This window comes from Colius striatus, chromosome 16 (genome assembly GCF_028858725.1).
Source record: "Colius striatus isolate bColStr4 chromosome 16, bColStr4.1.hap1, whole genome shotgun sequence".
Classification (NCBI taxonomy): Eukaryota; Metazoa; Chordata; class Aves; order Coliiformes; family Coliidae; genus Colius; species Colius striatus.
The window spans coordinates 11,317,210-11,344,107 of record NC_084774.1 but is presented as its reverse complement, the minus strand read 5'-3'; the positions used below and the strand labels follow the sequence as shown (position 1 = coordinate 11,344,107).

The 26,898-nt window shown below is 45.2% G+C and overlaps 1 protein-coding gene across 2 annotated transcripts in view; it reads left to right on the top strand.

The window, feature by feature from the left end:
• The window catches only part of CDH4 (cadherin 4), a 443,355-nt gene extending 420,326 nt beyond the window's left edge, over positions 1 to 23,029 (top strand). For both annotated transcript variants that reach the window (XM_062009002.1, XM_062009001.1), the window contains exons 10-16: positions 5,292 to 5,545; positions 8,851 to 8,993; positions 13,123 to 13,356; positions 14,449 to 14,682; positions 19,004 to 19,143; positions 21,088 to 21,252; positions 22,823 to 23,029. In XM_062009002.1, coding sequence (XP_061864986.1) covers positions 5,292 to 5,545; positions 8,851 to 8,993; positions 13,123 to 13,356; positions 14,449 to 14,682; positions 19,004 to 19,143; positions 21,088 to 21,252; positions 22,823 to 23,029 — 1,377 coding nt within the window. The remainder of the gene's footprint in view (positions 1 to 5,291; positions 5,546 to 8,850; positions 8,994 to 13,122; positions 13,357 to 14,448; positions 14,683 to 19,003; positions 19,144 to 21,087; positions 21,253 to 22,822) is intronic.
• The last annotated feature ends 3,869 nt before the right edge of the window (positions 23,030 to 26,898 follow it).

Here is a 26,898-nt window from a genome sequence, read left to right as displayed (position 1 = left end):
AATACAAGTGCTCGAGTCTGTTGTTTCCCATCTGTCTCTGTGCAGGAGCTCTGAGTACCTAAAGTGTATGCCACTGGTTCTGGGTTTTGCAGCTCAGCCCAGCCCACCAAAAGCTTTCAAACTCTCTGGTGTTAAAGGCTCTTCCCAACATCCCAGCCTGACCTCTGTGTCCCACTCCTCCTTAACTCTTTCAATGCTGTGAGAGGGAATGGTGCCTGAGATCTGCAGCTCTGCCCTGCCTGGCAGGTTTAGGGCACAGTTTGCACTTTCTCCTTTTTAAGCTGAAAAACTCCCTGCCAGCTGTGAATCAGGGATAGCATTTCACTGCAAGGGATCAGTCAGTGATGCTCTGTGAAGGCAGGGCATGCAGGAATGATACCAGGAGGAGTGAATTTCCTAGTAGAAGGAGGACAGGGTTTTTCTCTGATTGACAGGGTTGGCAGAAAGAAGTTGAAGAAGTTTTCCTTTTCCTAATATCAAGCAATAAACACACTGTGTGGGACAGATCCTCAGCTCAGAATAGCTCCACTCAAGTGAAAGCTGAGATCTCCCCAGGTTAGATCAGCTTGTCCAAAGAAATAAGATTGTATCCTGCATCCTTTCTTTCCTCCACCCATTACCTTCAGTATTAGGAGAGCTAGAACCCTCAGGATATCTGCAGTAAGTATCAAATTCTGTTTCCCTCCTTGCCTCCAGAGAACATGACTCTTTCTGCACTTGAGCCTTCACTTCCCTGTCAATTACTGAGGCCAGCAGCCCAGGCTGTGAATGCTTCTGCAGTCATTACACAGAGCCAGAACATAACCAGATCCATTCGGAGTTCACTGAAGCTCTTCCCATATAAGATGCCTATGGATGCTCCCTCTGACTACCAAGAAAGTGAAGGCATCACAAATAGGCTGCTGTGATCTGTAGGAGCTCGGGCAACATGCACTGTGCACTGCACCTGAAAAGGATCACACATGCTGTGATGGACAAAGCCTGCATCTTTTCATAAGCCTGGTCTTCTCTAACAGAAAGTTTTGATCAACAACTCAGACTGATGTGCTAATGTTTAAAGAGCAACGTGATTTAAGAATAGCTCTGTGTTGAAATAAGGGAGTCCTGCTTCCTTGTAGCTAATAAGTTGCAGTCATTCTTAATACTTACAGTTTGGGTATTAGGAAGAATGACATCAGTGAAATGCCAATGAGGTTATGCTGGTAGGAACGTGTGAGCTTGTGAGCTTGTCCTGTTCTCTGACCCTTAGGCTGTGTCTGCAGATGCCACTTTGCTGAAACTTTAAGGGAGACATCATCTTACCTGCTAGATGGTATTTCAGCAGGGTCTTTTTATTTGTCACTCTTTATTGCTCTGCAAGGAAGGTTGACAGCCTTACCTGGTGCAACATTACAAAACCTCTTCAAGCTTAGCAGTAGTTCTAGACACATGTATATGGATGCATACATGTAAGTATACACATACACATATGTATGTATTTTCTGCCTAAAAAGAAAACATTCAACAAAGTAAAATGCAGCAATTTAACTTACATTGATGTGAGCAGCCAGGCTGAGATGGAAATGCCAAGGCTTTCACTTCAAGCAGGGGAAGGCCACTTACTCCTAATCTAGTAAAGTGTCACAACTGTAGTTAAAAGGCACATCACAGTGAACAACAGGGGATTTACATGATCATCTCTGCTACACAAGGACTTCTGCATAATGAGCCATCCTTTATCCAGAACTTGCAGGGAAAAAGCAGGGCAGATTTGACAAGACACCAGTGATGCTGGTGTTGACTTTCCACTGCTGTGTAACCCACAGTGATCACAATGCAGAGAACCACATGAAATCCTACCTTGTCAAGATGAGCTCAAAGCTTGAAATTGTATTGAATGTCTTCACTGTATAACCTCACCTGTTCCTCCTGGGTGCCCAGAGTTTCTTACCCTTCTCAAGCCAGGAAGCTTTTGGTGTGTTTTCAGCAAGGAGAATGAGTGAAATTGCTTGTGATTAAATTTTCATGGTGAAGAAGTGAAGACTCTTAGGATTCCCCTTTCTTCTTTGAAATATTTTGTTCTCTGTTAATAAGTGAATATGCCTAAGGATTTGGGGAATGTATGCACATCAAACTGGGTGGCCAGTCAGAGCTTATTCTTCATGGTGTGGGAGCAGCCTGTTGCAGGTTTGATCCCTGATGTAGGTGGAAAACATGGGTGAAAAATTAAGTCAAGTAAGGAACCTTTTATTTACAGACCTACATGGTTGGGTTTTCATGTGGCTCTTTGAAACCACTTATACATAACTCCCCATTGCTGCAAGCAAAGGGGTTTGCATCTGGGCTATGGCAGAAACAGTGCAGAGAAGGGTGTTGCATGAAGAATCTCACCCCTCCACCAGCAGTTGGGGGGGCCACAAATAAAGGGACAGAAATTCTTCCAAACCAAGAAGCCCTTTGAAGTTCAGATGATGCTCATGGGGGACCATTTTGCAGCCACTCTCAGCAAAACCCCATCTGCAGCTGCAGTCCAATCACCAAACAAATGTTCCTTTTTCTGTTCATGCCTTTCCAAATCATTTCTATAACTTAATCTTCAAAGAAAGCCTTGATCAAGGGGAGTGAGAAACTTCCCACTTAGATGAGGCAATGCAGAGTCTGGAGACAATCTCCAAGAGCAGCAGTGTGGCAGCTGTCTAAGTAAAATGATACTACATGTGCATGGATCAGAGCTGTGAATTTATTATGGAGATGCTTCTGAACCTTCAGTTATCATTTGCTTCAACACTAACATATGGCAAATTTGTTCACCTTAGTTAAAAGTACTTTGAGAAAAGAAGGACTCATGGCAAGCCCTTGGCTTCACTCTGCTGCATCCAGGTCAAAGAGGGTGGTGAAGGAGGAGGATGTGCAGCATCTCCTGGGGGTGTTTCAGAGCTGTTTGTGCCAGGTCAGACACTGAACATCCAACAAGGGATACCTGCAAAGGTGCTAGTTTTTCATTTCATGTCACATGCTTCTTGGACATGAAATGTAAAAGTAGGCAACAGTCCAGCACCTTCTTGTCCCAAATGTAGCAGCACTGTGGGCTTTTTCAGGATCTTGCTGTCATAGAACCATTTAAGTTGGAAAAGACCTTTAAGAACAAGTCCAACCATTATCCCAGCACTGCTACATCCACCACTAAACCACATCCCTAAAACCATGTCAGACTGTTCAATATGCAGCACCATAAGTGAGGTGCATGAGGATGGAAGGGGCTAATACAGTGTGAAGAACACAGTGTGCTCTGTGTGCTATAATCCTCAGAGGGAAACAGTTTTAGGGAGCAGAAGTATGAACTGTTCTGTTAGAAATTATTATGGTGTGAAAGAACTTCTGCTTAGGGCTGGACTGTGTCTGGCTGCAAGGAGCTCCTGTCCCAGTGGGGACAATGGCACAAACCCTACCCTGAAGCCACAGGCTCTTGATTTTATCTTTTTCATTTTAACAAAATATGAGAAATAGGACTCAGATGGTCACAGAAAAGAAGGAGGCAGATGGAGTCTCTCTTTGCAGATTGAAGCATGCTGGACACCTGGATGATGTTACTGGGTAGTCCTAGCCCAGCCCTGGTCAGTGGGATGAGTGTTACTGGGTGACCCTGGTGCAGCCCCCTCCCTGCACTGCTTTTTGGAAAGTCAACACCAGCATCACTGGTGTCTTGTCAGTGGTGACTTTGTTGGTCCTTAAAGAGAGGGAAAGAATCTGAGGGATCAGCTCTACATTTAGGAGGGAAAAAAAACCCCCACTCCCTGGCCTCGTCCTAACAGACATGTGTGATCGGTGTGTCCTGTGCAGGGAGTCCAGTGATTTCCCACATCATATCAGCCTTTCCCAGCTCCATCTGAGCCCCTCTGGACAGGGAGGTGCAGACTGGTCCTGGGCAAGGTTAACACACAGACCAACACAGGAAAAAAAGGGGAAAAAAAAATGAAGACTGGAGGAATTTCAATTAGAAAGTGTGAAAAGAAATTGAGGAGATGCATTAGTCGAATTGTTTCAAGGCCTTGAATAGTGCTTAAATGGGAACTTTTACCATGCATGGGGTTTTTTTTTTGAATGCAATACAAGTCCCTGAGTCAGTGCTGGTGGGTGTACTGGGAATCTTTATGCTTCCTTTTATTTATTAAATGTTGGCCCTGCCTGTCAGGGAACCATTTAGCAATAGGAGCATTTGCACTTCAATCGAACCGAGATTCCGCTGTTTTTACCTTTTGCCCCTGAAATTTGTTTCTCTCGTGTAGCCTCCTATGATTTGATTTCTCTCCTGACAATACTGGGGTTTAAACAGAACGTGGAAGGCAGATCTTGCTGATGTAAATCAGTACAGCTCTGCTGAAGACAATGTAGCGGTGGCGTTTTACACCGTGAGTGCACTGTGCAGACGGCGCTGAGGAAGGTGCTGGGGAGAATGGTTAAGCTGCTAAACTCATAAATTACAGCAAAGCATTTTTTAACAAGCAGAGGTGTGATCCTGCATAACTCAAGCCTCCCTGGCAGATGATTAGCAACTTCCCTCGTAATAATTAGTGGGATGGTTTAGAAATGATTATTATGCTGCGGTTCAGTCAGTTGTGCCAGCAAAGGCTTTTCATTCCTTCTGCCTCCTAAGGCACATCATCCTTGTTGAAGAGATCTGTGGCCACTCAACAGCAAAACATGTCTGTAGGAGTGTGCAGGCAGCCTCAAGAGATCACCAGGCATCTTTGTAAGAGGATGAGGGGTCCCACTGGAAGGACCACCTGATTAACCCGACTAGGCATTGTTCTGTGCAGCTCCACCTTTGCTTGTAAAATCACTTAAGAGGAAAAATGAAGAGCACTTCAGGCTCAGTCCACATAGACAGTCCTAGTGACTTAGTCAGCAGCTTTAAATGCTAATAGCAGCATTAAGTACCTGTCCAGTCCCTCTTAACAGGCTCCACTTCTCGCATTTAGAGCAGCCCTTGGTGGATTTGATCATTCAATACTCAACTAACACAGGCAGGTTCTTTTTTGGAACAAAACACAGGGCAAATCCTCCCCACTGTTTGCAGTTTATATTGGGGGGAGGGAGATGGCTGTAACTATTTGACCCTTCAAATACTGGATGGCCAAATCCTCCACTGGATCGAAGCTGATCTGGATTCACACATTCAAAAGAACTGAGCTCAGGAAGAAATGAGGTAAGGCAATGACTTTGATATCTGCCTTCTAAATCTTGCAGCTTTCAGCCAGAAGGTAGAGTTTATTCTCTGCTTGGCTCTCTACTTACTTGTTTGTTTGTTTTAGGCCGTTGATTACGAGATGAATAGAGCTTTCATGCTGACAGTGATGGTATCAAACCAAGCTCCCCTGGCCAGTGGCATCCAGATGTCCTTCCAGTCCACAGCAGGAGTCACCATTTCAGTCACAGATGTCAACGAAGCACCGTATTTCCCAACGAACCACAAGCTAATCAGGTTGGAGGAAGGGGTGCCTACGGGGACAGTCCTGACGACGTTTTCAGCAGTGGATCCTGATCGCTTCATGCAGCAGGCAGTAAGGTGGGAGACCAGGCAGCCAAGTGAGCTCGTGTATAAGAGAGGGAGTTCAGCTGCAAAAGTCTGGGGAGCAAAGCAGCTAAAAGCTAATTCAGAAACTAACTGATATGTATAAAATGCTTGGCAAGGGCTGACACCCTCCATCAAGTGCTTGCAGAGTATCCTGCAAGCTTGTACCCTCCAGGTAAGGCAGAGAGCAGACAGAGTTGGTTCCCATGTTACTGGCCTGCAAAGGGGCAGTTCACAGCTTCAGGTACAGGCAGTCAATAGCAAGGGGACCCTTGCTAAAGGGAGAGGTCAAGGGTGCATGGTACTGGGTGTTTTGTCTCTGCCTCATCAAGGATGCTTTAACCTGTGTTGTTCATGCACTTTATAAAGTGAGGTTTAGAAAAAGGCAGCTTTCTTATTTCTGGTTTGCAAAGGGGAAACTGAGGCACAGAAAGGGCTAGGGCTAAATTTCCAAAGGAAATTATTGGCATTTTTAGTCATGTCTTGTGCTGCTTCCAGAGGATTTAGGTTCAAACTGGCTTAAAAAGCACAGTGCAAGAGGAACTTTCAGCACAAGACTCACTTGGTGACAAACAGCTGCTGAGAGGTTCTGAAGATATCATATCATTAGATATTACCTGAGCAATCAAACACTCATTCACATGCCACTGATGCTCAGGCTGTGTCTGAGCCAGTCCACATAAAGCACACCAGCAGCCCCTGCCTGCTCTGCAGTAAGTGAGATTGTTCTGACTTTCCCTTTCCCTTCAGACCAACTGCCAGACATAAGCTCCTCATTAGCTGGTTTCCCTAGGAATGGGATCAACTGGCAACATTTTAGCCTTCTGAAAGTCAGATTTGTTTTTTATCTAAGCTATTTACAATCAGATTTAGTCCATGCTGCAACCAGGAGGGCGCCACTCACTGGGTTTTGTCCCACCTGGGCAGACTGGGGACTGCATGTACAAGCCAGGGCCCCAACTCACACACTTTCCCAGGAAAGACATTGGCAGAAAAGCGTATGTGAAGCTGAGAGTCCTTGTGACACCTTTCACAAGTATTTCAGCCTCCATGTGTGCAGATGGGAAATGCATTTCTCACTCTTGGGTACTTCTACATCCACAGAAGTTTGTTTATTTTTAATCCCAGTCTGCAAGGACCACAGTATTTTTGGCAAAAGCTGAGTATGTGATGTGACCAGAGCCAAGGCCATTTAAACTTACATCAGTTGTGACATTTCGTGTCAGGAAGAGTTTGAAATATTTCACCTGGCACAGAGCTGTCTGGTCTAGCAAATGATAGTTTATTCACTGCCTCATCTTGTTGTCTTTAGACAGGTATTGTGACTTTTGAGGAGAGAGACCATCCTAACTAACAAGCCAGTTTTTCTTACATTCTTTTTGAAATATTGGCCTTTGAAGGGTCTTTATTTCCCTGATGTCTGTACCAGGGCTGGTTTTCAGAGGAGAGAACAGCTCATTCCTGATTGAATACTCTCTGTAACCCTGAGGTGGATGATCTGTAATCCAAACAAGCATCTGCCATTTCTGGGAGAAGGACTGGCTCCACTGAGCCATTCCTGCTGTCACACAGTGCATGTGCAGGGTCTTGTAAGACTTTCTGTGAATATGAACAGCCAATTACTTGAGTTGTTTTTTTCCCAGGACTTCCAGGACACATATTTTGTGTAACCACCAGCAGTTCATTTCTAAATCCAAGTACAACCTTTCTTACCCCCTTTTTATCAGGAGAGCCCAATGCTAAGGCTTTGCAGAAGCAGTGGACTGTTGTTGGGGTCCTGTCTTTGTGAGCTATGCAAAGGATAATCTGTTTTTTCTTCATAGTCAGCATTGGTGTGTTAGGAAAAAAAATACCCAAAAGCTGAGCCTACAGATCCCTGATAAGCACTTCACAGAGGATGGATCCAGCTGCTAGGGCCTTGCATGCAGTTTTCAGTCTCTCTCTAAACAGTCTTTGATGAAACAGAGTTTTTACAAATAGAAGATAAGGAAGCAGGAGCATCTCCAGTAACACACAGCTGGCATGGCCAATGTCACACCTGAAGTTATCCTCATTAGCCACAGACACATTCCCATAGCCAGCTTTGAAACTAGATCCCTGGTCATTTAGCAGAGAAAGGGCAGGAGACTTACAGCAGTGATATTAAAAAGAAATGAAAACATCCCAAAGAGTCTAGCTCCATGAAATGTAATTCTTTCCTTTGGCAAGGGCGTGTGCAGCTGTGTGTTGCTTTGCTGCTCACATGGATTCACGCAGCTCAAGTTTTACCTTGAGTTTCAGTTTCAAACAGCCCACTTCTTGAAAGGGTTATTCACCAGAAGGCAGAAGTTTTCCTGCCTGCATATCTAACTACAAAAATATGAAACTATCAGCAGGTCTGAGTTACCCATGAAACAAGCTCACCTTTTGTTTTGCTTATTTCAGTAATTTCTAGTTTGGCCATTTATTACTTTCAGTTTAGGTAATAAGAGTCCATCTCAATTCAAACTGTACAAAACTGAGAGCTAAGGAATCAAAAGCAACTAATAAATAAAACCAAGAAACAAGCAAGTTTCTGCTCAATTGGCTGAGTAATTGGGAGGTGATTCTGCCCCTTGGGTCTTTCCAGCCCAGGGCACGCTGAGGCCTGACAAGGGGACCTCCTTGTCACTACTCTCTTCAAACCTCCCACATGCAGAGCATCATCTTACCTGCTATTTCAGGAACATATAAAGATGTTTCAGGAGAGCAGACCTGAAACTGCTTCACCCTTGGGTCCACACCATAATACAGCTGTGAGTTCCCATTGTCTCCAGGGCAGTTTGCTGCTTGTGCTCCAAAAGAGTGACCTGAAAACTCGCATTCTTCCAATGTGTTATTTCCCAAACAGTTATTAGTGGTGGGCAGAAAACAAGAATACCCATGGCTTTAGAGGATAAGCTATTTTAGGAAGGGCAACACTAAGAGAAGGAGAGAGGAATTCATCCTCTAATTTAGGCATACATGCTCAGTGGTCATTGCAGACCCTATTTCTCCTCAGCTGTAGAGACCTCAGGCAGTGTCCACTTCCAGCAGCAGGAAGCTGGCATGTAAGTGGCACTTAGTGGAAAGAAAAACCTTTAAAATGAAAGAAGTAGAGAAATTGAATAATTGTAGAGGTCAAAACCCAGATACTCAATTAGTGTTTTGTTTGTCAACATAACCAGTTATCGAAAGGTCCTTTGAATCATGGGTCAGGAGTCCAGAAAAACCTTATTTCAAGCAATATTAAGGGTATGTCAGTGAAAAGACTGCCATGTATTTATTTCCTTTCTCTGTAGATACTCTAAGCTGTCAGATCCTGCAAACTGGCTGAACATTAATGCCACAAATGGTCAGATCACTACTGCTGCTGTCCTTGATCGAGAGTCAGACTACATTAAGAATAATGTCTACGAGGCCACATTCTTGGCGGCTGACAACGGTGAGCCCAGGCTTCACATTGTTCATGCTTCAATAAGACTCTAATGTGATGCATTAAGAGAAATGATGCCCTGACAGAGTTGTCAGTATAAGTTATCTTTTTCCCAGGTTTTTATGGTCAAAAATGTGAAAGTGGGACGGGAAATTGCTGGAGTAAATTAAATGTGCACAGTATACGGAGAGTGTTATTAAGGGAAAGGGAGGGCAAATGGAAAATCGATTTGGGGAGTTCAGTGTAGCAGTGTAGCCTGAACTTGAAAAAAAAATCAAAGGGATGTGCTCTCCAAGGGCTGTGGAACACACCAGTCCTGGTAATCGTCCCAAAGGCACTGATCAGAGCATTCAGGAAGCCTTCCATCAGGAAACCAGAAATAATTGTAGAGGATGGCGGGAGGGTACTAAAAATAGGCCAATCCGTCGGGCTGCTGTGGCTTTCATGAAAGGTGTCTGTGTGTCTGTCATCAGAGCTAATCTCTCTCTCTGCTGTGTCTGGAATGCCCAGCCAGCATCAGAGCATCTGGACACTGGTGTGTTTGATTATCAAAGTTGCTGAGGCCAGTACAGATCTTCTCATGGACAAGTCCTGTTAAGGCTTGCTCTGCTCATTAAAGATCACACAGCTTTTGGTCAAATTAGCACTGTGAACTTCAGTGTTAGCTTCACTCAAGGGCAAACCGTCCACTGCTGCTGCCCTGGATTTCTCTTCCTAATTCTGATCAGGAGGAGTTGATGGCTTTTTTGCTAACCATACTTAAGTGTGGCCATGCTGTTATGTCAGTCATCAGTTCCTCCAGTTGGAAAAAACTCTGTGGAGGGCTCAGCAGCATCCCTGAGCAAGGAAAGGGCTTTCCTCCTCCCCCTCACCTCACCTTCTCCCTGTAGAGTGCTGAGCACTCACTCAAACTGGAGATTCAGCAACAAAATTAATTCCAGGCTTGGCTGTGAGCACCTGAGTATATTGCTCACCCTGTGCAGGTGCTTTCAGGACAGTGTTTGTGTTAGCTCTTGTCATCCCTCAGGCTGAAGGGTGCTATGTCCATGATGAGCAGATATGGTGGTGCTTGCAGGGGTAATGAAAACTTGGTCTCTCTGGGATATCAGGCTTCACTTCAGTCATTTCATCCTGGGTCACAGAGGTAAGGCAAACTCATGGAAGAGTTTCAGTGCTGAGTGGCAGTACCAAGAAGCAAGTTTTGCCCTTTTTTTGTGCCATCTGTGGTAAGACTGCTGTGGTAAGACTGCTGTCTCATAAACATCCCCTCTGTGAAGGCAGCCAGGGCAATGGAATCCAAAATCGTCTCAAGGGTATCTAACAGCATTCATCTGCAAGAGTCACAGAGCAAAACAGGTCAAATGAGTTGGCCAAGGATATTCACAGAAGCAGAGGTAGAGCTTGAACCCATCAAACTAATCTTCACCATCTGACCTTGCAAATCCTGGGCACTTAGTACAATGTGCTTTGGAGTTAACCCCTTTCCTTGGCTTTGGTGCTGATGCTGCGTTGCATCAGCACCTCTACATCCATCATTCAGCAGCTCAGAAAGTGAGGACCTAGATAAATCTCTGTATTCTGAAAAATTAATCTATCAGTGCTATACTGCAGCCATTAAAATGCACATAAAGCAGCACCTTATTTAAAATTCTGTCTAGAGTGCTTAGGATAACAGCTGAAGCTTCATCCAGGCTAATAGACTCTTTCCACATTTCTCCAAAGTTCCAGGTTTTCTGTCATCATGTACTCAGCCAAGAAGGGCTTTGGGTTTAGGGGTTTGGTGAGAGTTTTGTTTGCTTTCTTGAAGAAGCAGCAGCATCTTGTTTTCTTGAAGTTCTTTTTGCTTTCCCAGCATATGCTCTTGGATCACACTGCATCTACACAAGTGTGGAGCCTGGCAGTGTCTGAACCTTTCAGCCAGTTTCAATCGATCTCACAGGGAAGCTGAGAACTCAAATGTATCCTGTTTCAACAGGTTTCATGAAACAGGGAGCTGAGTAGGAGAGAGATTTGGTAACTGAGGGATGCAGGGTTCTGCCCCTTCCTCAACAGCAGAGCACTCCACGGGAATTTGCCTCTGAGGCCAGATCCTATAGGAAACCAGGCTGTGTCAGTGCCCCTGCATGCAGGTTCCTGCTTTTCTGCAGGTACACAAGGACAAGGTACTGGTTAGCACAATTTACTTCATTTCTACCAGACTTTGTTAGGACAGTGGCTAAGTTCCTTGGAAACCTTTGCACAAGCAAGATGGGAGTGACTCCTGTTTGCAGCTGAACATGAAAGCCAGTTGGCTTGTATGTTGCTCCAGGAGTGCTGGTGCTGGCACTGTGAAGGAGGCAGTGATGTGGAATGCAGCAGTTAAATGTAGTTGTTGCATTTTCATATTTATTTTGAAATACTGTTGTTAGTATTTCAACCTTAATTTCAGGGAATGGACCTTCTCCACTGGAGTCAGTGGTGCTGTGGTAGTCTTCATCTCTTGTGCATAAAATCAAAGGATCCTTTGTAGTACACCAGTACCTGTTCTTTCCACATCCCTTCTCTCTCTACATAAGTCAGCTGAAATCATTTGAATTTTCCATGGTTTCAAGTACTTGGACTTTTAAAAAATTATTTACTTTTCATTTCTCATAAAACTGCCCCAGAACTGCACTCCAGAGCACAAGGAACCAAAAATACCAGGAACTGGAGCCCAACAATACCAAATAACCCTCCAAAACTGCATTTGTGTTGTGGCAAGTGCAGGTTATTTCAGCCACGTGGCAGCTGGTGCCTCTCAGGAGCGCTAGTTTGCATCCAGTCTGTCTCAGAGGCTGGAGTGTGGGCCAGAAGATTTTCTGGGTGACATTAAAACAGTGAAATGACTTTGCTTGGTCCCAAAAGTCAGTCAGTTTTTGTGTTCAGCCCCAGTGTACTGACGGGTGTCTGCCTCCCCAGAAACTTTCAAGGCTGATCAAAGACATTGTTTTAGAAAGAGACCTGTCCTGTGCTTTCTAGATGAAACAATGAGATCAGTGATTGAAGAGCTTATGTAGCAACCATGAAAGGAGGATTTTCAGGGCTTCTTTAGAGTTTTCAAGGTTCCCTTGAAAAATGGAGCAGAAATGAGAAAGGAATGTAGGAAGGAAAGTCTGTGGAAGCTGAAGCAATGTTTGAAAACATAGTGAGGAAGTGATTTGTGTAGCTTTATATCCAGCACTGGGAGGAGGAGCCAGGACTGAAAATACAAACTCAAAAAAGAACTTTCTGAAGCCATGGTGCCTGAGAAGGGAGGCGATGGACAGGCCAACACAGCTGCCAGATGTGTGTAGGGGGAGACATGAAGGATACTGTGTCATTTCTGGCCAGGCTGTTCTCTCTTGCCAGTGCAGGTATCACTTTGTGTAAGTGGTCCTTAGGCAAATATGACTTTTCATCAATAAGGGGCTGAAGGACCAAGACTGCTGTACTGATTGAGACAAATGTAGAGAGAGGATGAGGAAATGTATATTGCTGCTGCTGTGGGTTAGTAGCATCACCCAGTGTGTTTGATGATGATTAGCTCATACCATAGGCTTTGAGAAAGGACTTTTCAGCACTAAAGCTAGGGCTGACTGTGGGATGGACTGGAGAGTTGGGCTTTCTTTGAAGCAGCGTCATAGTCTACAAATCTAAAAACCAGCTAACAAGTGCTACAGTAAATGCTGACCAACGGATTACAGCACTTACTCTTTTTTTCCCTCCAAGCTCTCCTCTTCCTCTTGTTAGCTGTCATTGTAATGGTTTTTCCTCTTCAAAACAGCCATTACCAAAATTTGCACTGGCAGCTTGGCATCACCTCCTTGTATTTTTAGAGTTTGACTAAGGACATTGCTGTAGGCTACAGATCTGCAGAACTCGACCTCCACATTCTGCAGGAGCCAAAAGCAGCAACATTGGGGAAGTTTAATAGACTTGGGGAAGTTTAATAGTGTGTCTTAAAGCAAGGGACCATGAAAGTGCAGCATGTCCCTAATGAGGTCCAAGGGAGGACGGTGAAAATGCAGGTTTATTAAAATTGGAAGGCAGAGGGGGAAGGGGCTGGTCCATGATGTTGTCATTCCCACCACTCCTCCAGCGGTGGTCGTCAGTCCGTTTCAGCTCTGCCTCTCCCGGTCAGGTATCCCCCCTGCCAGCGGCACTGGCACCCTGCAGATCTACCTCATCGACATCAACGACAACGCTCCTGAGCTCCTGCCAAAGGAGGCCCAGATCTGTGAAAAGCCAAACCTGAATGTCATCAACATAACAGCCGCGGATGCTGACATCGATCCAAACGTCGGGCCCTTTGTCTTCGAGCTGCCAAGTGTGCCATCTGCGGTGAGGAAGAACTGGACCATAACACGGCTGAATGGTAAATGGGGCAGGCAATCCTGAGGACATTTGGGCTCTGATTCACTAATGAGGCCACGTGCACTTTCCAACTTCCCAACTTCCCTCCTTTTTTTTACCCGATTTTTATTTTTTAAAGCACATTATGGCTGACATTATAGACAAGATGGTTAATCAGAAATGATTTGTATCAGACCTGCAGCATAACTCTGAGAGCCTTGGCACTTGGCTTTTTTTTTTAATGCGGTTCATAATTATGAACAGTTATCAGGAGTGAACAGAGTATAAATCATCCATAATGGCCAAGGGGAAAAAAGCTATTATCAGTCTTCCTTATGTTCCAGTGTAATTGTCATAAGCCACAATCAGGATCAATGTTCATTTCTCTGACCATAATTGCATAAAGGCAGCCTTTTAATTTACCATGGAACCAGGAGGGCTAGGTAAGTGTGAAGATTACCACTATGTGAAGGATTTTTTATATTGCAGCATGCAACCACAAATGGCTCTAATTGCTCCTCTTATTGGTAGTTCCAGCAAAGGATGGAAAATATCATGGAGCCATGGGCTGGTTTTGACTTCAAAGCTGATCTCTCATTGAGGTCTGGCAGCTTATGCCAGGCCAGGCGCAATGACTTGTGTCCTCACTGCTCGGGGTTCAGTCTCACAGCTCTTGTATCACAATGAGAGGGAACATGGGGAGAATTATCTGGCTGAGCATGCCATCCACAGACAATGGGCTTCCCAAAAATCCCAAGGTGGAAGGATGGGCAAACATAAAGCCTCTACAGTAGCCAGAGACAGCCCAGACCCAGGGAGCATCACCTGTGCTTTAATATTTGCATTTCATGCAATTTTAAAGGCGTGCAACTGGATTTGCAAATAGTGTCAATATAGGTTAGAGCAGCAGTGTAAACATGTGCTGTTTTGCACAACACAGGCTGATTGTTAACCAAACTATTAGGGCAGAATTGCAAAGCTGTCCTGTTCAGGTGTGTTGTAAACCTCTTCTTCAGGTCTCAGAGGACCTCTCTGGCAAAGGAGCCCTGTACAGCTGTGGCTTCAAGGCTCTACCAGAGCATCTGTCATCTGCCTGTCTGTTTGGTCTCTCTAGGTGATTATGCTCAGCTGAGTTTACGAATCATGTACCTGGAAGCAGGTGTGTACGATGTGCCCATCATCGTGACAGACTCAGGAAACCCTCCGCTGTACAACACATCTGTCATCAAAGTGAAGGTGTGTCCGTGCGACGAGAACGGCGACTGTACCACCATCGGCGCAGTGGCCGCAGCAGGGCTGGGCACGGGTGCCATCATTGCCATCCTGATCTGCATCATCATCCTGCTGAGTAAGTATTGCCAGGGGGGATGCACTGCTGGGAGATCTTTCGTGTTTCTCATCCTGTCTCCTTTCTAAATGTGGTTGTTTTTCAAGAGCAGTGCGAGCTCCATGCAAACAGCCGTGAGCTTTGGGCTACACGAGGTGGTTCACACATCTGCATTTAAACCTCTTTCACTGTAAAGTCAGTAAAGTGAGCTACAGCACTCTCTGCATGCACTAGACTTTCCTTTTTAAGACCTCCAGTAGCTTTACAAACATTATTACACCTGACAATGTCTTGTAGGTAGTGAGTGCAATATGATTCTCCACACTGAGGTGCTGGGGAGCATCCAGAGATAGGCAGTGAAGCTGGGGAAGGGTCTGGAGCACAAGTCTTATAAGGAGCAGCTGAGGGAGCTGGGAGAGTTTAGTCTGGAGAAAAGAAGGCTGAGGGGAGGCATGATCACTTTCTACAACTACCTGAAAGGAGGTTGTAGTGAGGTGGGAGTCAGTCTGTTCTCCCAAGTAACAAGTGACAGGACAAGAGCAAATGGCCTCAAGTTGCACCAGGAGAGGTTTAGATTGGAGATGAGGAAAAACTTTTTCACTGAGGAGGCTGTTAGACATTGTCCCAGGCTGCCCAGGGAGGTAGGAGAGTCCCCATCTCTGGAGCTATTGCAGTGCCGTGGAGCTGAGGTGCTGAGGGCCATGGGTTAGTGGTGTGACTAACCTATGGTTAGCTTGGCAGTGTGAGGGGAGGGATTGGACTTGATGAGTTTAAAGGGCTTTTCCAATCAAAACGATTCTATGAGTCTATGATTTTGTGGGGAAAAAAGTTGAAAGACTTGTCCAAAATCCTGTGGCACACTCTCCCATAGCTCTCAGATCCCTGGTTGGCTGTGGATATACTGGTTGCCAGTACCAGATGCACTGGTTAGGAGAGTCTGGCTAGTCCCTGGCAGAGCCAGTGTGTGGCTGTAGTTTTCAGATTGTCCATGGGAAAAGAAGAATGGTAGTTATTCCCATTGCTTGTAAAGTGACAACATATGGGATAATTGTGCTGGATTGTGAGTGTTTTCAGAGGAAGGATCCCCAGTTTGTTAGGAGCACTGAAGGGCTGAGGGTGCTTTGCAGAGAAGGGCTGCCCATCTCTTTGCTGGAGGCAAAACCATCTCTGTTGTCCAGCAATGCTGCTAGTCCCAGGCTTTCATGATCATTACCAATAACCATGTGTGCACACACTTAAAAATACAAATGATATCATTAAAACTTCAAGCAGGAGTTGGCACAGTAGGAATAGATAAAAATGAGAGCTGAAATGAACAATGAGGTAAATAGTCATCAGGAAACACAGGATGAAACCATGGGACTCTCATTAAAGCTAATGGGAGCTATGGTGCTAAATCACATTTAATATTTACCCCCAGTGTGTTTAAACAGAGAGCAGACAGAGCGACGTATGCTACAAATGTCACCTAATGTGGATAGGATATGGTACATTAAGAGAATGGGTCATCTCTGGGCAAATATCCACCCTCCTGGGCCAGCAATGGGAGTATATTGCTGTGTAATTGATTTACCATGTCAGTCTGGAGAGAGAGAGAGCAAGAAAACTGGGTGTTTGTGACTGTGCAGTCTCATTCCTCACCCAGCCCATCTGAGCCAGCAGAAGCATCCCCATGCTGAGGGGTCCCAGCAGCAAAATGATTTAGCCTGTTCTTGACCAGCTTGAGACTTGGGCAGAGAAGAACCTCATGGGGTTCAACAAGGGCAAGCGCAGAGTCCTGAAGCTAGGGAGGAACAACCCCCTGCACCAGGACAGGTCACGCTGGGCACACTGGGGTGTGCAGGTGTGCTGCTGCCAGAGGGCTGAAAGTTTGCACTGGAAGCCACAGAGGTGATAAAATACAGGACTTCTTTTTGCTGCTCTCATATAAGTCCAGTGGTAAAATATGATTTAAACAGTTGAAAATCCTATTGACTGAAATTAACTTCAGCTGAAGGACATTTGATTTAAGAGATTCCTCTTTTCATTTTCAGATACATTATCCCATTTTAAATTATGGGGTTTATTACAAAAGCTTATTTTTACATTCATTGTAATTCTAATAGACTTTTTTTTATCTCCAAGAGCTGCAAAGCACTGTATCAGTGATGAAAAACGTAATATGTGATGAGCAGTTTTCCAGTTACATCCTTTCAGTGTTTTGTCTCCTTTCCATCTGTTTTATATTGTGACCTCTGGAAAAAGGCAGATGCAGCACTTTTTGTGCTATTTGTCCATTTTAGAGTCAACAGGTCAAAGTTGGGTGGTTTTAAAAGGAAGAAGCAGCAAGGGGACAGATCTGAGGTTGTTCAGGTGCTTCTCATACCTGATGTATTAGCTGCACAAATAACACATTTAGAAGAGCAATGCAATAAAAAAAAAGTGAAGGGTGAAGACAATAGATTTCAAGGAAAACTACATGCAGAGTGAAAATGGGTCTAACAGCAGTAATAGCACTTCCCATTCTGCAGAGTGAATAAAAGGAAGGAGAGTGCACTACATCTGCTATTGACACTTTGAAGGTCTGGGTTTTTTTCAAGGTAGCTGTAAAGGCCTTAATGGCACAGTTTTTTCCACAAGTGCATGAAAAAGTAGCTTTTTTAAAAAAAAGAAAAAGAAAGAAAAGGATAAACCCTGGTAACCATTATAATATTGTCTTTGTGGATGAGGCAGGTATCTTGTTGTGAGACTTGAAAAGGAACAAGAGAAAAGGACTTCAGTAGTCTGCTAAATAGCTGAGGTTTTGTATGGAAGATAAGAGTTACATTTTCTTTCCTTTTCTTCTTTCTGTCTTCAATAGATCTAGGATAAGCATTAAAGAAATGCTGAACTATCTGAAAACAATTCTGTTAGCTGGCAGGCAGGGATGGCAGCCAATTGGCACACAATGGCAGTAATTAGCTGTCCGGGCCTCTTCTCACTTCACTGAATTCCTGTTGGGTATAAACACTTTGGTGCTGGAAGGAACAACTCAGATGCTCCTGACCACCTCCCCACACAGCAGGGCTGCAGGCTGCCTGCCCCTGTCTCCCAGGTCTGGTCTTTTCTGCATCCTTGCCCTCAGTGAAGCAATGTTGAGGCTCTGTGAAGAAGCAAAGGGAAAGGAAACCCTGCAGAGTATGAGAAGATGAGAAACAGCCCCTGTTCCTTCTCCTATGCAGCTAAAAACCACAGAGAGAATTTGGGATCTTACACCCTGCGTTGACTGAATTGCTTTGGCGTAGTCAAGGGCTGACCTAAGTGAAATGAACACATTCCCTCCTCCACTGTCCATCCGTCTCCCCCTTCTTCTGCAAATTGCCACTGTCACAGCTTCATCTGTGGCTTGTGTGGAGAATGGAGGGAAAGCAGATGCAGGGAGGTGTATTTGTATCAGCTGCTTTGGCTTAATTTCATTTTGATGTCATTATTTGCAGCTGAGTATGAGAATAAAAAAATGTCTCATGATTCAAGAACTGTTCATCTCTCTCTGTTACTTTACTGAGAGAGATCAGCCAGGGTTTGGCACATAAATGCTGATGCCTGGGGAAGTTGGCTGTGTACTACCAGATTTGCTCTGCCTTGTTCTGCAAAGCAAGCCCTGCTCTCTGAAAGGATTTCACATGATCTTAGATTTGCTTTGCAAGTCAATGGCCAAAGGCATATGCTAATGTCCTGCTTAATGTGATCTTGGAAGTCTAGAAAGCCTCACTTACTCACCAAAAAAAAGACTATAAGTGAGACCAAATTGGATTACTCAAGGCAGTATTACCCACCCTCCTGAAAACAGTTTTGAGTGGCATACTGTGGACAGCAGCAAAAGGACTGCCATGGCCAGGGCTTGTGACCTGAAGGGTCATCACTGTGTCACGCCACTGGAGCAGCCGCTCGTGCATGGGTGCTGGTCGTCTGTACCTGTCCACTCCTCAGCACCTCTGCAGCTCTCTTTCCTCTACCTCTGTTTTATGCCCCCAAATAAAATAAGGCTAAAACTCTAATCCTGAAGATTCAGGATTTAGATCAAATGTTTTCAGAGAGCATATCAGTTTTTTCACTTTCTATTTGCTTTTCCTTTGATTGCATGTTTGACTTATGATAAACATCAGCTCAATGAGCACTCACAAGGGATCTGAAAGGAATGTTTGTAGTGGGGGCCTGTCACAGTATTTACAGCTCTCACAGATCTCTGCCTTGTCAATTAGAACATGCAATAGGATAACATTTTATTCCTCTTCCTAGCAGCCAGTGAGGTTCTCCATCGTGGAAGAGGGCAGGTGAGGCACCACGTGGGATTAAGGCTCACACCTTTGTGTCTCCCTTACAGCCATGGTTCTGCTGTTTGTGGTGTGGATGAAACGCCGGGAGAAGGAACGTCACACCAAGCAGCTCCTGATCGACCCTGAGGACGACGTCAGGGACAATATTCTGAAGTATGACGAAGAGGGAGGTGGAGAGGAAGACCAGGTGAGAAGCACCCACAAGTTGTGGCCAAGGGGCAGCTCTGCAATCCATAATCTCAAAAAGACACCAAGGGGCAGCTCTGCAATCCATAATCTCAAAAAGGCAGACACCACATTATTTTCACTAAAGTGAGGCTGCATTCACAAAGGGTTGCATTCACCCTTGTTAATGCCCAGACAGCTCTATTGGCTTCCCCAGTGTGGCATGGACATCGGTGAGAGCCAGCTTAGGTCCAGCATGTCACTGGGACACTCCTGTGCAAACAGGAGCGTGCAGGGAGGCTGATGCTACATGGATTTTGCTATCCCCTAAAGCAACTTCCTGGAGAGAGATTGTAAATCAATCTACTGACACTCACGTTTAAACACTATTCCTGCTATTTTGGTCATTAAAATTGTATATTTTATTATTTCCCATCACAGATCTTAGTAAAACCAACTGGCAGCTACCACCCTCCCCCAGACCTGTGGCTGCAGCCACTTGCCTTTGCTTGCTTGAGCCTAGAGCTTCTGTGGGCTTTCCCTGCATTTGCTTAATCACCTCTAATGTGCCTTTAATTTCTTTTAATTTCTGGACATGGCTTGTGGGCAATGTCTAAGTACATTTGGGGATTTTCTTTCCCATTGTGAAGCATACAGTGGCAAAGCTTTGCTTGGTGACAGAGCCCTGAGCCACAGTCTGCCTGACTGCGTCAGCTTTGCTGCAGTAGCAGCTTCTTACAGACACCCATGCTGATGTTGCATGAAAACTTCCCTGACCTGCACTCCTTGGATCTGCCCTTGCTCGGCTACAGATGCATTTCCTCAGCTAAAATAGCAGTTTGGTCAAGTTGCTGGGGTTTTTAATCCTACCTAACACAAGAGCTCATGACGCTCTCAAATATGGTGTTCATGCAAATGATGGGACTCTGCATTATAGTGGCTTTATTCTTGCTTGCTTAAATGGACTGCATGGCTCCTGGGTCAGTGCAGAGGCTGCTGCATTCTTGGTTGGAAACAATCAGTTCTAAGGTCAGCGGGCTGGTGCTTGAGGACCAGACAAAACCACTGCAGCAGGTCCTGCCTTGGAGGTCCCACTGGCATCTGATGGCTAGTGGATGAGCCTGGTGAGGAGCCAAGGCAGGGACTTTGCCCAAGACTGAGAAGTTCTTACTCCAGGGAAAAATCCTTGCAATCAGCATTTCTCCTTTTTTTTAGTTTTTCCTTTCTTTCTTGTCACTGAGAAGTTATTTATAACTATTGCACCTGGAGATTCAGTCATCCCTACCCCAGCACAGGAACAGTTTTACAAAGCACTGTTACAAGCATTCAAAGTAGCTGAAGTGTCTGGTTTCGGGCAACTACACTGTAGGCTTAAATATTTTAGAAAGGATTTGTTAAAAATAACAGCAAAGGAAGAGCAGCAAAACACCATTACCTACATTAATACATTTTTAATGAAATATTACCTGGTTCTCATTCCTTGATAGAAACCTATTCTGTTGGGATTTTTCACAGGCAGAAAGAACATAATTACTTTGAAAGGCCTACATGCATAAATGCAATACACATTTTAATGCTTTTACTTGTGTAGAAACATAATTGCAACGATACATCTACCAACACTGTGTCTTTAGCTCATGTTGTGTATTTCATCAGAAAGTCGGGCATGTACCTACGAGCACACAAACAAAAGCCAATTTTTTCATCCCAAAGGTTTAGACATCATGTAGGACAGCCAGGAAGTGTTTAAATATCTGATTTAAGTTTTAAGATACACTCTTTGGAAGTCAATTGTATGAGCTACTCAGAGGTCAGGTTCATCTGTAATTTAGATAGAGGGATAAGATTTGCCATTGAACTCCAGCTGAAATAGGATTAGAGCCCTCGACTTGTTTCTATGTTCGGTGAGTGGATGATCTGAATGAAAAGCTCTTGGTTTCACCCTGTGCCTTTCCATTTGTCACAGGATTATGATTTAAGCCAACTCCAGCAGCCAGAGACCATGGATCACGTGCTGAACAAGACACCCGGAGTCAGAAGGGTGGATGAAAGACCTATTGGTGCTGAACCACAGTATCCTATAAGACCAGTAATCCCACATCCAGGGGATATTGGTGACTTTATTAATGAGGTAAGTGTGTTCCGTAGGGTGTCTTGTGTCACATCTTAAAAGCTTGAGCAGCCAGATAACATCAACTATGCAATGTTTTCCTGACTGTATGGACCAAGTGATGCTGTTACTCATATGAGGAGTCTGTTCAAAGCCAGGGGAACCACTGGCACAAGCAAAGGACACAAGACTTGGCCTAATAGAGCCACCAAGCCTGTAAAAAGCCAAAGTGCAAACAAAAAGCCTAAGATTTCTGACTTGTGGATATTACAAATGCCATGCTTTTCAGCATCTGGGCAGTATAACCTGGTCCTGCTTTCCCTTGGGTTACTCTGAGCTTTGCAGTGGCTGTCAATAAAGACATGTCATCCTGGTAGGGAGGTGGGGATGAGGCAGCTGTGAGGATTCCCAACAGCCAAAGTGCTGTGGCTCCTGGACTTGCAATTGTTTCACCAGTCTGTGTCTTCCTAGTAAGCTCTGTTTGGTCTAAACCCTCAAAGAGTTTGCAGAGCAAGAGAGGTTCGTCTCAGATCAGAGTTTCTTTTATTTAATGTTAGATTACAGCTCCTTTATCTGCTTGTACAAATATCCATCCATTTAATATTTCTTATCTTGTTTTTAGTTTTGAGTGATTGAGTGGTTACAAAACAATCAATGCACTATTTCCTCTGAGACAAAATACACCATCCATTTCCTAAGTCAGGAAAATAAATGCTATAGCAATTTAATTCTATTATTATATCCATTTCCTGCTGTGCTCTTTTCTCATTTTCATCATTAAAATTCCTTCCTCCTTTGTTCCTGCCCATCCTCCAGGCACACATTTACACACATCCACACACAAAGACTTGCTCTTGCATGTGCTTTCACTGCAGTAAAACCCACTTCATCTTCCCCACACTGAGACTGGGGGTTCTGAAGGTGTGGATGCAAATGTTGGCTTTATTGCAGGTCTATTCCATTAGGCTTTTCGTGACACTGGGCTGCAGCAAAGCAATTCCTTTTCTCCATAGCCTGAGACCACTCCTGCCTACAGCACAGGAGCAGGGATGCTTCCCAGCCCTCTGCCCAGGATCTCACACCTTGAGTCTCTCCTAATTGTAGAATTTTGCTGGGAGTGCCTATCTTTTTTTCCTTTCCTAAGGGAATCAAAATCGCCCAAATTCAAATCATTATTGGTAGGAGGAAGAGTGCTGTTCATTCTTTCATTGGCCAAGCTGGACATCTTAACAGATCAGCCCAGAAAGGACCTGCTGTCTAGAACTGAAAGCTTTCTGGATCCAGAGCCTGGATCCTTGGAAATAACTTCCCTCCCACTCCATCTGGCTCTTACAGAGGCACTGGGAGTTGGTGGATGTTCTGCTGGGCGCAGCCAGGAGGGCTCCAGCCGGGAAGGGCAGCCAAGCATGGAGAAGCCTCAGGACCCTCACTTTCTCACCATCCTCATTTACCTTTTCACCATCCTCTTTTAGCTTTGCTGCAGGTATCCCAAACACCCCACCAGCCCAGACCCTTACCCCAACAACCCTTCCTTAGCACCAGCACCACGAAACCCCACGGTGGGTATTAACGGCGTGTGTTTGCCCCCCAGGGCCTGCGCGCGGCGGACAACGACCCCACGGCCCCCCCCTACGATTCCCTCCTGGTCTTCGACTACGAAGGCAGCGGCTCGACCGCAGGCTCCGTCAGCTCCCTCAACTCCTCCAGCTCCGGGGACCAGGACTACGACTACCTTAATGACTGGGGGCCCAGGTTCAAGAAACTGGCAGACATGTATGGGGGAGGCGAGGAAGATTAAACTGACCTCACGTTATTTAAAAGAGAAGAGGAAGGAGAAGGAAAAAAAAAACAACAACAACAAAAAAACCACTTTAGGAAACAAAAAACCACAAACCCACAGACAACAACATTAACAAAAAGAGCCGATGCAGAAGCAAGAACTGTACAGATGTGGCAGCTTTTTTAATTAATATCCCCTGCTGACTGTATTGTTATTTTTAGTGGTGATATAGGAGGTTTCTCTTTCTTTTTTTTTTCCCTTCTCTTTTTTCTTTCCTTGGTTTGTTTTTTAGGATCTTGAGCTGTCTCGCATGAACACTTGTCTCTGCTGCAGGTTTTTCTTTGTTGTTTTGGTTTTTTAATGTCAGCTGGGATATTGCTCGTTTATCTGCTTTATGACTAAAGAGAGTGAAAGGCACTCTGTCTTAACTTGAATTTCTTAGAACAGAAGCACTGTTTTTAAAATATATATATATATATATTTGAAAGTGCCTTTTGGTGCATGTATCAGATTCCCTTCAATCTCAGGAGTGACGAAAACAAACATACAACCATCCTGGGCAGCACTCCCTGTGACCCTAAGCCAGTTCTAGCTGGGAAGGAGTTAACAAAAAGGAACTGTGGAGATTGTTTCTTTTTGGCCTTTTTTGGTTTTATTTTTGTTTGTGTTTCCTTTTTTTTAAGGGGGTGACTCATTCTGGGGTGCAAGAGGATGATGGGGTCAGGTGGGGTGGGCAGGGGGGGAGATGTTTTGAGTCGAAATCTTAACAGCCATCTTTAAGCCTCAGCAGGTGGTGAACTAGTCATCATGTTGTATATAATTCAGTGTTATCAGATGCAAAATACCGACTGGGGGCTCTGCTGTCACCTGGTCACACTCAATGTAGCTGCATAGAACTATAGCAGTGATAAAGCCTTTGGTTATTGCCACAGAAATCTCCAACAGCCCTTGCCTAAACCCTACGAAGTAAATCGCGAAATGACCAAAGGCCCATCTGTTTGTGTTTATGCTCTCGGCGTATTTTGGCTCCCACAACCTCTTGAGTGATGTAAATACCAGCTGGGTTAGATGGTGGTGTCCCGTGTCTCTGGGGCTGCCCGGCTGGCACGGAACCCCACGCAGGGCTTGGTGCAGCGGCTCCGCTCGAGGCTGGGGCAGCGCGAAGGGCAGGAACTTTTGCCATCCGTAAGTATGAAGTTAGTCTAGTACAATATTAATGCCTTGGAGCATTAGTAGCCAAAGCTCAACGACATGGTGTCACTCAGCTAATGTGTGTCCTTTCTCTTTGCCGGGTAGGCGCTGCTATCTGTAGTAAATGTGGTATTTTGGAGGAGAGGTGCAACGAGGGCCTATTAAGTATCTCGTGGTTAATATGTTCAAGCATTGCCAAGCAAGAGGTTTTGCAGCATCCAGGCGTAATTCAACATCAGTATTATAAATGGTAGCATACTACCTAGTTTATATGTAGGGTCAGTTTAACCAATAACAAATAGTTATTAGCTTTTTTTATTACATTTTTCCTTTACTGATTTGGACTAGTGGGTTTATGTCCTAATGTTTGTAAAATGATTTAGACTGCATGGATGTGTAATATAAACCACATTTAATGGATTATGAGCCACTTAATTAATGTGCTATGAAATCTTGGATTACCTGTGTTTTATATTCTGCAGACGATTTTGCAGTGGGTTCGCTACAACTTGTAAAAGTGCTTAGATATATTTTCGTTTAAATCCAAGAATGTGCACAGGATTGGAAGGTGATTATCCAGGGGATAATCACACCTTTTTGATATCTCGATTAATTCTCAAGTGGAATGCTAAGGGGAGGAGGGGGGGGTGGGGAGGGGGCAGGGGGAGCGAGCGCGTGCAGGCGAGAGCGGGAGAGTGAGAGGACGAGAGTTTGTGGTGATGAGTGGACGGCGTCCCAGAGGGTACACGAGGCTGCAAGATCGTCTCTACATAGATTTTTGAAATGCTCCTAGTGCATTTTATATTTCATTGTATCATATTTTCTATAAAATGCAATTTCTGTAAATTAATGAGCATTTGAAATGTGTCTTGTATGAAGTGGAATGTGGTAAAAGTCTGCCCAAGGGGACTCCAACGCTACTGGTGTGTTATTCACTACCAAGGGTGCGATCTTTCTTTCTTGTCTTGGTCAGTCGGTGGCTCGATTTGTCCTTTCATGGCTCAGAGAGCGAACTCACACTCACTCAAGTCTCTTAAGGAAACCAGGAGGAGATGGCTCGGACCTGAGGAGAGGGACATCTCTGCTGGCAGCAGCGAGGCGAGGATGTTGTGCCAGGGGTGCAGGCTGGCAGCATGGCCGGGATGAAGCGCAGTGCCTGGCCAACCACCGGGACCTCACGTCTTCCTCACTTCCTTGTCCCCTAGTTGAGAACTTTATCATCTTCTGTATGAAAGTCTTAGTTTGCTTCTGTCACGTGCTATCCACCTCCTCCTGGCCATCCATGGCCAACCTGCAGCCCCTGTCCTCCAGCTGACTAGCATGGGTGGGCTGCATTGCCCTGCAGCCTCTGCTCTTTACCCTGTCTCTGTCCTTCCCCTTTTCTTTTGGGCTGGAGTATTTCAGCATCTGGGCTTTGCAGCTCTGCAGAAGCTGCCTGGTCATGGAAGCAGTGAATAATAAAAATGCACTTAGTGTTTCCCACTGATGACTACCCATCAGCTTTGTGTCCATCACTGTAACCTCAGCAGCAGCTCAGGAGAAGGACACGGCTCGAGGGCCAGGGCAATGCCAATGGTTCTCCCTCTGTTGGGTTCCCACCTGCTCCTGCGGATCCTGCGCTGCCGCTGGGCCTCTGCTGGCTGCTGTGCCTTGGCCCCGCTTACCCAGGGCTCAGGCCCCGCTCCACAGCGCTTGGTGCTTGATGGCTGCTGCGGCTGTGGCTGATGGATTGCAGGTAGGGAAGGGGATGGAAGCAGTGTGGGAGGCTTCAGGGGGGGACTGGAGGCCTCAGGGGCTGGCTGGTGGCATGCTCAGCTCCGCTGGCACCTGGGGACAAGTGCCATGGGTGAAAGGAGACACTTGGCCATGAAAGAGATGCTGTCAGACTTCAGCTTCTCTAAATGTTTCAGGTCACTAAGAACATTTATGCAACCTAAGTCAAAGAAAACAGAGTGATTAAAAATGAACCAACCTGTTTCCATTGGCAACTTTTTTTTGAATCAGCAGTTGTTTTTCTGCGGCATTTGCAATCCAGCCATCCAACTCCACAAGCCTATAAATCAAACCAACTAGTTTATTGTCTTTTGACCCAGTTCTGCTCAGACTCACTCTGCAAGACCTCCTCTCCCTCTGCCTCCTCCTCCCTGCATCCTCCACCACCAAGCTTTACAGCTTCACAAGTAGCAGCAGCATCAGGCCCCTTTCCTTGAAGTGAGACCAGCAGAAGGTAAGCAAAGAGCACATCAAGCAATGAGAACAGTCACTTTCTGCAAACCTTTTTCCTTATTAATACTACTTATGGTTTGTAACTCAGCTAAGAAAACTTCAGTCCAAGGGTTCCCATTGAAAAGGTGACTGTGCCCTTGCTCTGTCCCCACACTGTGATGTTTGTGGGTGTGATAGAGGTGATGGTGGGTTACAAGGAGCTGGGGTGGAGAAACAGTACCTTTGGCTGAACTTATGGTTGCCTTTTCTTCTTAAGAGGCCACAGAAGTGATTAATACCTTGAGACCAGAATCCCTGTTCTCTGACAAATCTAAACTGAAGTGTTACATTAGTTAGAGAAGTGGTACCCACGTGTTCAGGTGCCCACACACGCGAGTCCCCACTCTTTGCACACCACGATGTGGTGGGGAAGGACTTGCTCTCAGGCAGGTGGAGGGAAGCCTGTCTCTGAAATACTGTCACATCCCATT